Source organism: Mustela lutreola, chromosome 2, assembly GCF_030435805.1.
Source record: "Mustela lutreola isolate mMusLut2 chromosome 2, mMusLut2.pri, whole genome shotgun sequence".
Lineage (NCBI taxonomy): Eukaryota > Metazoa > Chordata > Mammalia > Carnivora > Mustelidae > Mustela > Mustela lutreola.
Window position 1 is genome coordinate 216,263,221 of NC_081291.1, and position 14,369 is coordinate 216,277,589.

Sequence of the window (14,369 nt, forward strand, 5' to 3'; positions counted from 1 at the left end):
GCATGTTTTGACTAAGATTAATTTATAGCCCAAGGAGATCTGGGGAAAGGGAAAAAAAAAAAAAAAAAACTTGAAATTGCAAGTAAAAATAACTAAGAATTCTGGTTGCTTCTTAAATATCAAATGACGTTGTTGTTTTGGAAATAGGACCAGGTCTGCCCAGAGCCACAGGTAAATGGACAAATGTTGGGATTTGCAGTATCCAATAGACACTTCAGGGTGAAGAAAGCTAGCTGGAAGCCAGAGCTGTGGAAGAGCCATAAACACTGGGCAGTTTGCTCGGCTCTGTCCAGTGGAAAATGGTACAGTCAGGAAAACGGGGGTAGAGACGCTCACTGCCTCACAGCAGCGTCATGAGGCTCATTGGTGAGGGCTCCTGAAGCACCGAAGAGTGGACCCGCAAGGGGGATAAGCACATTCAACTTCCACTTTCTGTAAAATGTGTCGCATGGGTAACTGCGTCCTGACTCTTCTTATCACAATAACTGCAGACATGCTCATCTCTTTCTGTACTAATAGGACCCTTTACTTACTTAACAAGGTATCTCCACAATGATTTATCATTTGTGTTCCTCTTTTTATTTGTATTTTTTTTAAAGCGGGGAAGGGGCAATGGGAGAGGGAAAGAGAGAATCTAAAGCAGGTGATGTACCCTGTACGGAGCCTGATGCCAGGCTCCATCTCACAACCACGAGATCATGACCTGAGCTGAAATCAAGGATAGGACTACTCAACCAACCGAGCCACCCAGGTGCCCCATCCTCTTTTTAAAACAAATAAGAAAAAAAACATTCCTTGGGCTTTTTCATATTTTCCTCACATATGTTAGGAATCTCTTTGTCAGTCACTTATGTAACACTTGCTCTACCAAATCAGGGCAACTCATTAACTGGAGTGGCCCAAGGAGAGCTTATGTGGCAGAAGGTACTAGGGTTCACTCACTCACCTAAGAAAGAAAAACTTCCTTCTATTTCTCAGCTTTTTCCAGCATTTTTTCAGATGGTTCAGACGCAAATCACCAGAGGGGAGGAATAGGGATTAAATACTTGCATTGTGTGGCTTTGATCTGTTGGAGCATTTCCTGAGTCCTTAGATTGTAAACTGCCCAATACTTAACTTCCTTAGAGGATTTAGTAGTGACAGAATACCACAAGACTGGGGGGCATCAACAACAGACATTTATTTCTCACCATTCTAGATGCTGGAAGTCCAAGATCAAGGTGTCAACAGGTTTGATCTCTCCTGAGACCTTGCTCCCTGGCTTGTACATGGATCTTCTCGCTGTGTCCTCACATGGCCTTTCGTTTGCGTGCACACATCCCTATGTCTCCACCTCTTCTTGTAAGGAAACCAGTACTCTTGAAGTAGGACCCCAGACTCAGGACTCCATTGTATTAGCTAGAATTCTCCAAGAAGGAGACTTATTATAGGAATTGGTTCACATGGTTGTGGAGGCCAGGAACTCCCAGAGTTTGCTGTCTACAAGCTGGAGAATCAGGAATGCCAGTAGTATAATAAACAGTTCATGTTCAAAGGCCTGAAAACAAAGGCTGATCATCTAAGTCCCAAAGTGAGTCCAAAAGCCCGAGAACCAAGACTGTCAATGTTGGAGGCTCAGCTCTAGCAGAGGGTAAATTCACCCTCCTCTGCCCATTTGTTCTATTTGGGCCCTCAATGACTAGATGATGACCACCCACACTGGAGAGGGCCATCTGCTTTAGATAGTTCACCAATTCAAATGCTAATGTCTTCCGGAAACACTCTCAAACACAGAAATAATGTTTTACCAACTATCTGGGCATCTATTAGCCCAGTAAAGTTGACATAAATTTAACCATCACTCTCATTCAGCCCTAATTATCTCCTCAAAGGGACTGTCTCCAAATAGAGTCACAATGAAAATTAGAGCTTCAAAATATGAATTTGGAGGAACACAATGCAGGCCTTAACAGAGCATACACTAATACACATTTACAGAAAAGCTTGTTTCGACTAAGACAAATATAAAAACTCTATAGTCTGGTGGAGAAGTTGAAGCTATTACTCTATTTTAACTTGACCCGTAACATCAGTGTCTTTGTGGCCTAACCAATACTGGTAGCTTAAATTTTCTGTTTTTCTTTGCTTTCTCCATCATTTTCTCCTTGTTTCCAACACTGGGTTCTTTTAAGCCCCAAATCCATGCTACTTTAGATGCCTACATCTGTATCCAGTGTGTCTGACCTCCCATGAACGTTTTCTATTTAACTTCACTACTGCTGGAGAATTATAGCAATGAAGACCTACTAATAATTATTACCGAAGCGGGATGATGGGGGGTAAACAGAATTGTGAGGGATACACAAGAACAAATAGCCCGTAGAAAAGACTTGTCTTTGTAGTAAAAAAAAACTGTATGTATATGACCTATTTTATCTTCGAGTATTTGATTCAATACTTATATGGCTGGTAGTAGCATCAGAACATGGAGGACATTAGGCCCAATGTGCCCTATGTATCACATCAGATCCATCAGATCAACCTCCTGCTAACCTCCTCCACTAGCCCTTTCCAGCCGTTAGTTCCTGCCCTTTGTTTCCGTAGCACTGAGTTCAGACTTCATTCTAGTCTCGCCACCATTGTGACAGTCTTGAATAAAGTCATCCCTGGCTGTTCAACATTGTCCAGGGCAGTTTTTGCTTTGACAAGAGTTTATCGTTCCTTTAATTCTGCTGTTCATGGAGAAAAGGGAAAAACTCCCCTTCCGTTCACTTCAAAGAGTTACTCTCTTCACAAGTAGCAAGGGACCCATTATTTCTTCATGGTAAAATATCTAGGAGACATCTGCTAGTAACTGCTGACAAGCTGTTTGAGAAGTCCATCCACATTTGTTCATAGGAAACTCTAAAGATACTCCCCGTTCTCATCATTCCTTCACCAATTATTTACTGCATTGTGACCAAAAACTGTGTTTGGTCCTGGGTAGGGCCCTGGCAAGTGTGCGGCCCAGTCTCAGCCTGCAAGAAACTTCAGTCCCGCATCAGTGCTATAAGGGTAACAGTTTAGAAAGTATTGATGTGCTTTCCCGGCCCCACTTTTTTTCTTTCTCTTTGCTTTCTCTTTCTCTTTCTCTCTCTGAGACATCCATCCCGTCTAGGGGGAGAATGGGGATAGAAGACATGCAAAGAGATAGGCTGACATAGTGTTCACTTTTGTGCACTGAAAGTGATGATGTTGCAGTGAGAAATGGCCCTTCGGGCTGGGGTATTGTCCTAACAAAGGGCATCCAGTTTTCCTTATCCCCCCAGTAGCAAATCAACAGCCAGGCTTAGAAGACTGAGCCATGGGGTCTTTATCCTGGAGGCCTAGACAGAATCTGCTCCATTTTGGCCCTGAGTGAACTGTGGTGAGGAGAAGTGGGCCCAGGGGCAGGACAGCAAGATAAGTGCCTTCCTCCACCCTGGCTGTTATAAAAAATACCATAGATTGAGTGGCTTAGACAAAAAACATTTCTCTTTTATAGTTCCGGAGGTTGGGAGATCTGAGATCAGGGTGCCGGCACGGTCAGGTTCTGGTCAGAGCTCTCTTCCTGCCGTGTCTCTTTGAGACATCCCTCTTCTTGGTGTGTGTCCTCACATGGCAGAGGGAGACCAGGAGCTCTGGGCTCTTCCTCATCTTATAGGAGCACTAATCCCAATATGGGGACTATACTCTCATGACCTCATCTAAACCTAACAACTTCTCAAAGGCCCCAAAACCATCCCACCAGGAGTTAAGGTTTCAACATATGAATGGGGGCTGGGGAAGACAGAAACATGAAGTCCACAACTATAAGCCAACAGGTAGACTGTTTTTTAAGTGAGGATATCCAGGACAGAGTTCTAGCTATATAAAGGTATAGGAACCAGCTTACAGGCTGTCCCACATTCCAATTCAGGGACTGGATACATCCTGCAAAATCTGGCAGCACTGATAAGCGTGGTCATTCTAGAAGATGCCTTGAAGATCAGCCAGCCTGGGCCACATGGATTCCCGGCCTGCAGCCAGGTAGAGAATCGGGCTCAGAAGCCTGCAGGTAGCAAAAGCCAATAAGACAGAGTCAGTAGATGTGTCCCAGAGACAGTGCATGCGACAGGCTGCAAATTCACCAGTTACAGACAGAAGAACCAGCATGGGGAGGGTAGAACTGTAAACAAAAAACCCCTCCTCCCACCCAATACCATTTTAGGGAAAGAAACAAGAGAGGCTACTGGACCATGTTTCTCCTCAGGCAATTGCCTAAAGAAGCCATTTAAATTCTATTGAGGTTTTTAAAATTAAATCGGATGAGATAAAATTTAAACTGGACCGGACTAAAAGCCAGATTTTACCCAGTAACCTGTGGGGCGGGCTGAGGGGGAAATTGGATCATGCAGCCACAATGAAGGCATCACATTTTCTCAGTAGTAGGAGTTAAATTGATGCCCCTACACAACTGCCAGCCTTGGTTGCCTGCTGAGGTACATTTCATCCTCAAAACAGCCCCTGGACATCAGTACTCTGCCTGTCCCCATTTACAGATGAAGAGGAAGAAGCACAGGAGGGTGACTGAGAACTTCCCGTGGTTCCAGAACTAGTTAGTGGTACATCAGGAGCCAAACCCAAGTGAGGCTCCATCTAGAACCCAGGCTGGCAACCTATACCCCACACGGTCCCTGGTTAGAAGACAGTTAAGCAGAAGGCCTCAGAAATCAGGATGCCCATTCAAGCAAAGGATGATACCATACAAAGCTTTTATATCAAAGCAACAAGCAAAAATACCCGACCGGCAAGCAAAGTCATATAACTTCTTAGTATCTTGTGCCTGGTGGCACAAACTGCCCTCCAAACAGCAGCAGCAGTAATTACAGATGAGATGAGAACGGTTAAGAGAAAGGGAAGTTGGAAGAGGTTCCCTGCAAAAACTGTATTTTTAGGGAAAGAAAGAGAGGAGAAGAGTGATTTTTCTTCCCACGACTCTGGATCAAACTGAGGTTTGATTAAAGAATGACCTTGACCCACAGCAGAGAATAATAAAAGACAATTTCCAGTAAGTATGCTTGCTCGAATTAATGATTTACTTTTTATTTTTAAACCGAATTCAGTAGAGATTTACATGCATTAGGTTACAATGATTAACATTTGAAATTTGACCTTGAAATAATCTTTACATTGTAAATTCTTAATGATCAAAACAATGTTCTTGGTGATTAAAACATATTAGTGATTAATTATTAAAGGAGAATAATTGCAAATACACATTCCTAAAATCTCAAGGCTTTTAAACCATTTGTACAAATGACTGGACATTTTTTTACATTTACTAAAAAAAAAAAAAAACCTCCATCTAATTCACATTTTCACTGTCAACCCCAAAACAAGAGAAAAGGTACTCTAGCAAGCTAGAAATGCACATGACTACTTGTGATCCCATCAAAGCCAAAAAGAGAAAAGAAAATTATTCTTTATCAACCTGCAACAATAAGAAATAATCCCAAGAACTTCTTAGGTAAGGTTAATAAAAGGTCAGTAGTTCTGATCATTTTTCTTAAAGAAATCACTTTGTTACCAGTTTAATAACATGGAATCAGGCACGATCTTAATGCTATACCTAAGAACTATGATTGATGCCCAAGCTGCGTAAGGACAAGCAGAGCTACCAAGCAAACCTGAACAATTTTTACTGAGTAAGGTTTCAGGGAAACCTGGGCAGCTCAGTCAGTTAAGCTGCTGCCTTCGGCTTCAGTTATGATCCCAGAGTTCTGGGATCGAGCCCTGTGTCGGGCTCCCTGCTCAGTGGAGAGCCTGCCTCTCCCTCTCCCTTTCCCCTCTGCCTCCACCTGCTTGTGCTCACACTCTCTCTCTCTAATAAATACATAAAATCTTTAAGGAAAAAAAAAGACGGTTTCAAGAAATGACTGTATCTCATGCCAAAGAGAAACAATACTTAACCAGATACCGGCCCTGTGTATTTGAAGCCATCTTTCCCAATTCCATGGTTCTTCTTAACCTGGACACACTTGCCTGGAGCAGATTTCCTCTGACACAAGGAGCCCCACCCAGAGTGTGTACAAGCCAGGGCTGACTATGGCATCTCTGGGCTAAGGCCATCTCAGGGCCAGGAGGACGGCCTCTCGGGGGCAACAGCCTCCCAACAGCTGAACACACCTGGCCAACTCTTTGGGGCAAGATAGAAATGCATTCTCTACACCCTCCCCAAAACTGCCCCTTGTCTGTGGGGTCCCCTCAAAAGTGACATTTAATAGAAAAATAAATTTTTAAAAAAATTAATTTTTAAATTTTAAAATTAAAAAAAAATTTTTTTAATAGAAACATTTAATAGAAAAAAATAATAATAAAAGGCAATTTGCTGGGGAATTGATCTATATGTAATTTTCTGAGTTGTCAAACATTATTACTTTTCACAATTTATTCTACATTGATCATAAACCTAGTTTTTCAAATATAAAGGAATGATACTTGAAATGTTACCTATATTAATTTTCTATTGATGCATAACATATTATCACAAACTTAGTGCTTCAAGGAGTACCAGTTTATTAATTTCATAGTTTCTGTAGGCTAGGACTCCACACATTTTAACTGGGTTCTTTGCTCTCAGTTTGCACTAAATGTTTGTATCACTCCAGATTCATATGTTGAAACCCTAATCATCATGGAAACTCTGGGAACTAATTAGCCTTGAATGAGGTCATATCAGAAAATGAAGAGACTGGAGCTTGTTTGACAGAGCTCACTCTGTCAAGCATGTGAAGACACAGCAAGAATGCAGTCATCTGCAGACCAGGAAGAGGGCTCTCACCAGACACACAATCCACCAGGACGCTGCTCTTGGACTTCCAAGGTCTCCGACAGTGAGAAATAAACACCTGTTGGTTAAGCCGCTCAGTCTATGGTATTTTTGTTATAGCAGCCCAAGCAGACTAAGACAGTCTCACAAGGCTGAAAGCATTATTAGCCCAGTACATCGCCATTTGGATGCTCAGTGAGGGAAAGATCCACTTCCAAGCAGCTTCAAGTTGTTGACAGAATTGACTTCCTTGGAGCTTGATGACTGAGGTCCCCATTTTCTTGCTAGTTGTCACCTGGGGACAACTCTAGCTACTAGAGGATGCTCTCAAGCCCTTGCCAGGTAGCCCTCACCAGAGGTCCCCTCATACTTCAAATCTATCTCTTCAGAAGGTGCTCAGTCGCTTTTAAGGGCCCACCTGATTAGGTCAGACCCACTTACAATAACCTGTCTTTTGATTAACTCAAAGTCAACTGATTTGGAACCTTAATTATATCTGAAAAGCACCCACACTTATGTCACATAACATACCCTAATCATTGTGTTTGCAGTCCCATCCACACTTAACGAAGGGGAATTACATTGGGCATGTGTCCCAGGGGGCAAAAATGTGGGACCATTTCTATTGGCCTGGTGTTCTGCGGAACCCTGACGAACATACACGGTCATTCTGTGAGTGACAATTCAAGCTCACTCTGCCTCTCCAAATCCAATCTGTCCTTTTTTTATCCACTTTCATGCAAGTGGCAAAAATGATAAACCCCTTAGGGATTTAAGGATTTTTTAATGTTCAGGGCAGCCTAAAGGGTCTCAGCAAAGTTACATTCCATGTAAGCTTGAGGCTGTACTTGGTCCGCTTTACACAGAAGCCAGTGACTGTCTGGTCCCTTTGATGCTACTTTTCTGCAGGCACAATCTGTGTTCTCTTAGCCTGATGACATAGAAAGTGGGAGACACTAAAGAAAGAAAACAGGGAATATTCCTATTGCACAGGATGCAATAATCACTCTCGGATATTTTCAGCTGCACATAACTGAAAACCTAACAAAACTCTGAGTCCACTCATGGAATGGGTGTTTATATTAGATATACATATGTCTATACAGCTTGGAAGTAAATGTCATCCATTATACGTCATACTGTGTTGAATGGAGTTGAAATGAATCGGAACATGTACCCCAGAATATGTCACTATAGCATAGGGCTTTTTGGGTTACAGGCAATTGAGCAACAGTAGATGCAGGAAGAACTCTCTGCCCTTTTCCTTTCTGCCTAAAATCAGTAATAAAGACATGAGTTACTTCACATGACAAGAGACCTAGGATGGGGGGTGGGGTGAGAGGGAGAGTGAGAAAGGGTGGAAGGCTCCAGGGTTGATTATTCAGTTGCTCATAAAGAACTTTCTCTCTCTTCTTTTTTTTCTTTCTACGCCGCCATCCTTATGGTATTGACTTGGGATGACTCCCCTCATAGTCCCAAAGAGGCTGCCATAGATCCAGACATGATGCAGAGATGACAACACCTAGAAGCGCAAGGTTACTATTCCTTCTCACTTACCTCTTTTTACATTACAGAATAGAGATGAAAAAACCTACATTATGCTACAAAATACAGTAAAAAAAAAAAAAAAAAAAAACAATATTTTACAAATCCTTCCAAGGAAAACAAGAGGAAATACTTCCAAACTTATTTCATGAGGTGAGATTATCTAATTACCCTGATATCAAAACCAGACAAAAATATTACAAGAAAACTATAGACCAACATCCTTTATGAATATAGATACAAAAATCAAAAACGTATTAAGAAACTCAATCCAGCAACATATAAAAAGGATTATGCTCCATGACTGAATGAATGAGATTTGTTCCAGGAATGTAAGGTTGGTTGATATGAAAATCAATCAGTTTAATACACTTTATAAAAAAAAAAAAATAAGGACAAAAATCACATGATCAGATACAGAAAAAGCATTTAGCAAATTTTGAGACCCTTTTATGATTAAAAAAAAAAAAAATCAATAAAGTAGAAATAGTAGGGAACCTTCTCAACCTGATAAAGGATGTCTGCACAACCCATGGCTAACATTATACTGAAAGTGAAAGACCAAAGTTTTCCCATCACTAGCAGGAGCAAGACAAGAAAAAAGGGTGACTGCACTTACTGAGGTGAGCACTGAGCAAAGGACAGAATTTCCAAATCACTGTGTCATGCACCTGAAACAAATACAACATTGCATGTAGTATGTGCTTGCTTAATTATCTATGGACTATAGAAGGGAACAAAATCATTACTCCTCTAAGAAATAATTTATTCCTTAAAATATACTTTTAAAATTTTTTCAGTAATTATATCCTCAATATTCATTTTTACCAATAAAATGACTAGTTTTTTTTGAGATCTTTACATGCTGCTTCACTTAATATCTGGATAAATATGGTTGTAAAGGTCACCAAGAAGAGCAGTGTCATTTGTCTTATTTCTCTACAGGATTGCTTATATTTTCTAGAACTCTGAGTCCACTCATGGGATGGGTGTTTATATTAGATATACATATGTCTATACAGCTTGGGCCTAAATATCATTCATTATATGTCATACTGTGTTGTATGGAGTTGAAATGAATCAGAACATGTACCCCAGAATATGTCACTGTAGCATAGGGCTTTTGGGTTACAGGCAATTGAGAAACAGTAGATGCAGGAAGAACTCTCTGCCTTCTTCCTTTCTGCCTAAAATCAGGGCATAAATTTCTATTTGTCCCTGTACAAGGAAGAGCAGAACAACTCTTAATCACGGGGGACTCTGTGTCATTGCCAACTTCAGTCCGCGTCACAGCCCTTACTGATAGCTCTTATTTTCCATTAGTTTCCCCGTATATTTACCTTCCCAAAACTGGGCTGCCCCGAAGCCCAAACCCCTTTTCCTTTGCCTAGTCACTTCTCTACATTTATTACCTTTTTAAAAATAGTAAATAAGGTCTCAGGCCTAACTATTTCTTTGGGTTTTGTTTTCTATGCAGCCCCTGTGTGCATGTAAAATAAATGTTTCCTCCTATTGATCTGTCTTTTGGCAGTTTAAGACACAGGCCCCTGTCACTGAACTTAAAAGAGTAGAGAAAACTGTTTTCCCTCCCCTACAGTGTCACCTGTCCACAACCAAAAGAAATGTCTAAGTCATAAACCCAAGTACCTGTGAATGTAACCTTATTTGGAAATTAGTATTTCTATGGATGTAATTGAGTGAAGGATCTCAAGATGAGCTCATCCTAGAGCAACCCTAAATCCAATGACAAGTTCTCTTTTTTTTTCTTAAGAGTCTATTTATTTGAGAGAGAGAGAGAGAGAGAGACCTTGAGCAGGGGGAGGGGAGGAGCAGAAGAAGAGAACCTCAGGTAGATTCCATGCAGAGTGCAGAGCCTGAAGCAGGGCCCAATTCCATGACCCCAAGATCACAACTTAAGCTGAAACCAAGAGCCAGACGCTTCTTAAGCATCTGAGCCACACAGGTGCCCTCTCAATGAGAGGTCCTTTTAAAAGAAAAGGAGAAACAGCTAAAGAGAGAGACAGAAAACAGGTCATATGACCATGGAGGCAAAGACTGGGATAATGTAGCTATAAGCCAAGGAAGCCCAAGGATTGTTAGCAACCACCAGAACCTAGGAGGAAGGTGTGGAACAGATTCCTCCTTAGAGCCTCCAGAAGAAAACAACTCTACTGACACCGGATTTCAGACTTCTGGCCTCCAAGATTGTGACAGGATAAAATGCTTTTCTTTTTGTCATTTTTGCTTTTTTAAGTTATTTATCCATCTATCTATTTATATGAGAGAGCAGCGAGGGGGACTAAGGGGGAGGGAGAGGTTCTGAAGCAGACTCTGCACTGAGCATAAGCCTGACATGGGACTCATCTCACGACCCTGAGATCATGACCTGAGCTGAAACCAAGAGTCAGATGCTCAATCAACTGAGCCACCCAGGCATCCCTAAAATGTTATTGTTTTAAGCCACAAGGTTTGTGGTTATTTGTTATAGCAGCCCTAAGAAACTAATACATATGTATTATGGCAGGGAAAAAAAATATCGCCGCAGTAGAGATCTCGTACTTCATCATTGTCAGTCAAGCCCCTGGGAGGTAAGCTGATGCATTGGGGCCAAAAGAGTCATTCTATGACTAGAACTGGCTGTGACTGCTTTGTGTCTACCAAACACCAGGTAAATAATTAGGCCTGACTCAAAACCAGTGACCAAGAGAAGTAAACTCTCCAACAGAGCCACTAAATGTAAAACATACGTGTTCTTTAGATCCAGAGCAGCAGCCAGCAAAGTCTTTCTGGGAAGGGCCAGAGAGTAAATATTTTCAAGTTTGTGGGCCATATGGTCTCTGTCACAACTGCTCAACTCTCCTGTTGTAAGGGGAAACAGCCACAGACAATTGATAAACAAACAGACATGGCTGTGTTACAATAAAACTTTATTTATACACTTCTGGGTAACACCCAAAGAAACTGAAAGCTAAGACTCAAACAGATATTTGTACGTCCACGTTCATAGCAGCATTATTCACAACAGCCAAGAGGTAGAAACATCCCAAGTGTCCACCAACTGATGAACAGATAACAAAATATGTCATAAATACATGGAGGTATTATTCAGGAAATTCTGTTACATGCTACAAAAGTCAGTCAGTCACAAAAGGACAAATACTGTATGATTCCACCCCTGGGAGGTATCCAAGGAGAAAAACTCTTAGAAATAAAAAGTAGAATGACAGTCCCCAGGGGCAGAGGGGAGAGGGAAAAGGGGAGGTATTATTCAATGGGTATAGAGCTTCAGTTTTGCAAGATGAAAAAGTCCTAGAGATCTGTCATACAACAATATGAATATAGTTGACACTACTAAAGTGTACATTTAAAAATGGTGAAGATGACAAATTTTATATTACGTTTATGTTATGGTTATTTTATGTTTTTATCTCAAAGGAAAAAAGCAGCAACGCAAGATGAGTAAGTTCTGGAGATCTGATGTACAATGCTGTGACTATAGTTAATAGTACTGTTTTGTATACCTGAAATTTGCTAAGAGAGTAGATTTTAAGTGCCTTTACCACAAAGAAAAAAAAAAATTATATGGTAACTACGTGAGGTGATGGATATATTCATTAGCTTAATTGTGGTAATTATTTCATAATGTAAAAATATGTAAAATAAGACATACACCTAAATACTTACGATGCTTAACTCTCAATGAAACCTCACCAAAGCCAGAAGGAGCAATGAATCCCTAATACATGCCACATCATGCATGAACCTCAAAAACAGGAGGCTAAGTCAAACAAACCAGACGGAAAGGACTCAGAGTATACGATTCCACCTCTATGAAATATCTGGAACAGGCAAATCATAGAGACAGAAAGTAGATGAGAGGCTACCAGGTGCTGGGGCGGGGCCGGGAGTGGAAGGGGGAGTTACTGATTAATGGACACTGAGTTTCCCTCTGGGGTGATGAAGCTTTGGAAACAGACCTCGGTGATGCTTACGCAACATCGTACTCAATGCCACCAAACTGTAGCCTTAACGATGGTCATGATGGCAAATTTTAAGTTATGCATATTTTATCACAACTTTATAAAGTTTGCATTTAGGAAAAAAACAAACTATATTTACAAAAATGGAGAGGAGCTGTAGTTTGGGGACCGGTGATCCAGAGTTTCTGTGACACTGAGAGGACTCTTAGTGTATGTTCCTGTTCCAGAACGACCCCAGCGTAGTAGGTACAAGGTGGTAAGGACTCGCCACAAGCTCTGAGATCCTATGCCGCTTCCTTCTTAGGACATGACCATATTCCATACACATCTGGAATACGGAGGAAGACGGACTTCGATTAGGTTGTCCACGCTCTGTCATCTCACAGTGCTGTGTGCCCAGGAGAGAAAACACAGAGGTTCCGTCTGGCTGAGGGAGCAGCCCAGCAATTCAGGGCACCCAGCCCCGGTTCACCACGCTGCTGTCAGTCACATCACCTCTGCTCGGGGACCTCCACTTGATCCGAGAATCCTAATTTGCTGTATCCGAAAGCACGCCGCTTACAAACAAGACCCAGCGAGCGGGCATTACACACTCGCGGACGGCTGCCAGCATCCTTAGGCATGTTTTCATCCAGAACAGTAAACAGCCTCATAGAAACAGACATGAAACACTAGGCTCAAAGTCATCATTCAACGTATAACAACCTGCAAACCAGTACAGGTTTATTAGATGGCTAATAAAAATAAATCATGGAGGTGTTTTTAAAATGACTTCCCATGTGTTGTGGTTACTTTTCGGGCATACTGTAAATTAAATGTGAAGTGCTACTTCCTGCAGGGATTTTTTTTTTCTTCCAAATACAAAGGGGTTATAAGGCTAAAGAATGCAGACACGCATCATGTCTGCAGAAATCATAAAAAAAGATCAAATGTAATATTTTCTTTCAACATGGGCAACTGCTTTGAGATTTTCCATTCAAGCAGCCTTGAACACAGCCTCCAGCGTTTGCCAATTACTCCTGACAAATACCATTTGGGCCTGAGTGATGTTGTAAGTGAAATAAAACAGTGGGAGGGAAAAACCAGAACATGATAAAAGGCATTTTTTTTGGTCTGCTGAGAACTTACTGTAAGTTATACATTGACGAGGAAAGGCCTTGCTTCCTGCCAGTGACGGACCCCATGTGATTTTGAATTCTAAGGTGACTTTTGTTTAACATTAATAGGAAGGGAAGACAAAACTGTTTTCATGTCCCTTAAAAGGGAGTCAGCTCTTTTTACCCACCTCACAAAGGAAAAAAAAAAGTATATAAACAAAAGAAGGGACACCGGGCACTGTTCCCCATCATTCCACATAAATATGAGCTAATGCGCGGGAACAATGCCGTGAAATCGGCCTGGCCAGGATGCCTGTGGCTGCCAGCAGCTCCGCCTGGCTCAGTCTGTGAGCTAGAAGCATGTCAGAACCCGCTGCGTGGAACCAAAGCCACAAGAAAGGGAAGGCACAGCCAGGATTCAGACTGCAGTCTGCCCCCTTCCTCGCCCGCAGAAACCCATGGACAGCCTAAGGGAAGCGAATAAGAAGGCTGCCCCCATCCCCATTGCCCCATTCTTTAAGATTCCAACCAAACCCATTCCTACTCTTAATGGAAGTGTTACAGGAAGTTGGAGGGTGGCCCACAGAAATGACCTGAAAGACGCTGGATGGGTATAAAGCCCATGTGGCCTCAAGCAGACCAGGGCTGTGTCCAGCAAGGAAGGGACTTTACCTGGTGACCCACTGAGCTGGGCCTTCTTCATCTATCAGACAGAGAACAGTGCATGGCGAGGATGGAGCCCACTCATGGCTGGCACCCGTCTTGTATCGTGCTGGCCCCTCATAGCTAGGCAGTCCCTGGAAACACTATGGAAACACTGGCCAGTCTGAAAGTCCCTGCACCCCTCCAGTCAAGGCCCACCAGCGTTAATGTATCCACAGCGGCTCGCGGACATCAGAACAACACTGCCGCATTAGGGTCTAACCCCCACCCCGTGAA

At 42.1% G+C, this 14,369-nt stretch overlaps 1 protein-coding gene across 4 annotated transcripts in view; it reads right to left on the reverse strand.

Moving 5' to 3' along the window:
- Positions 1-1,156: 1,156 nt before the first annotated feature.
- SETD4 (SET domain containing 4) overlaps positions 1,157-14,369 on the reverse strand; it is a 67,022-nt gene continuing 53,809 nt past the window's right edge. For all 4 annotated transcript variants that reach the window (XM_059164677.1, XM_059164679.1, XM_059164676.1 and 1 more), the window contains 2 exons: positions 8,973-9,024; positions 1,157-8,409 (listed from right to left, as the gene is read on the reverse strand). In XM_059164677.1, coding sequence (XP_059020660.1) covers positions 9,009-9,024 — 16 coding nt within the window. In that variant the 3' untranslated portion in view covers positions 1,157-8,409; positions 8,973-9,008. The remainder of the gene's footprint in view (positions 8,410-8,972; positions 9,025-14,369) is intronic.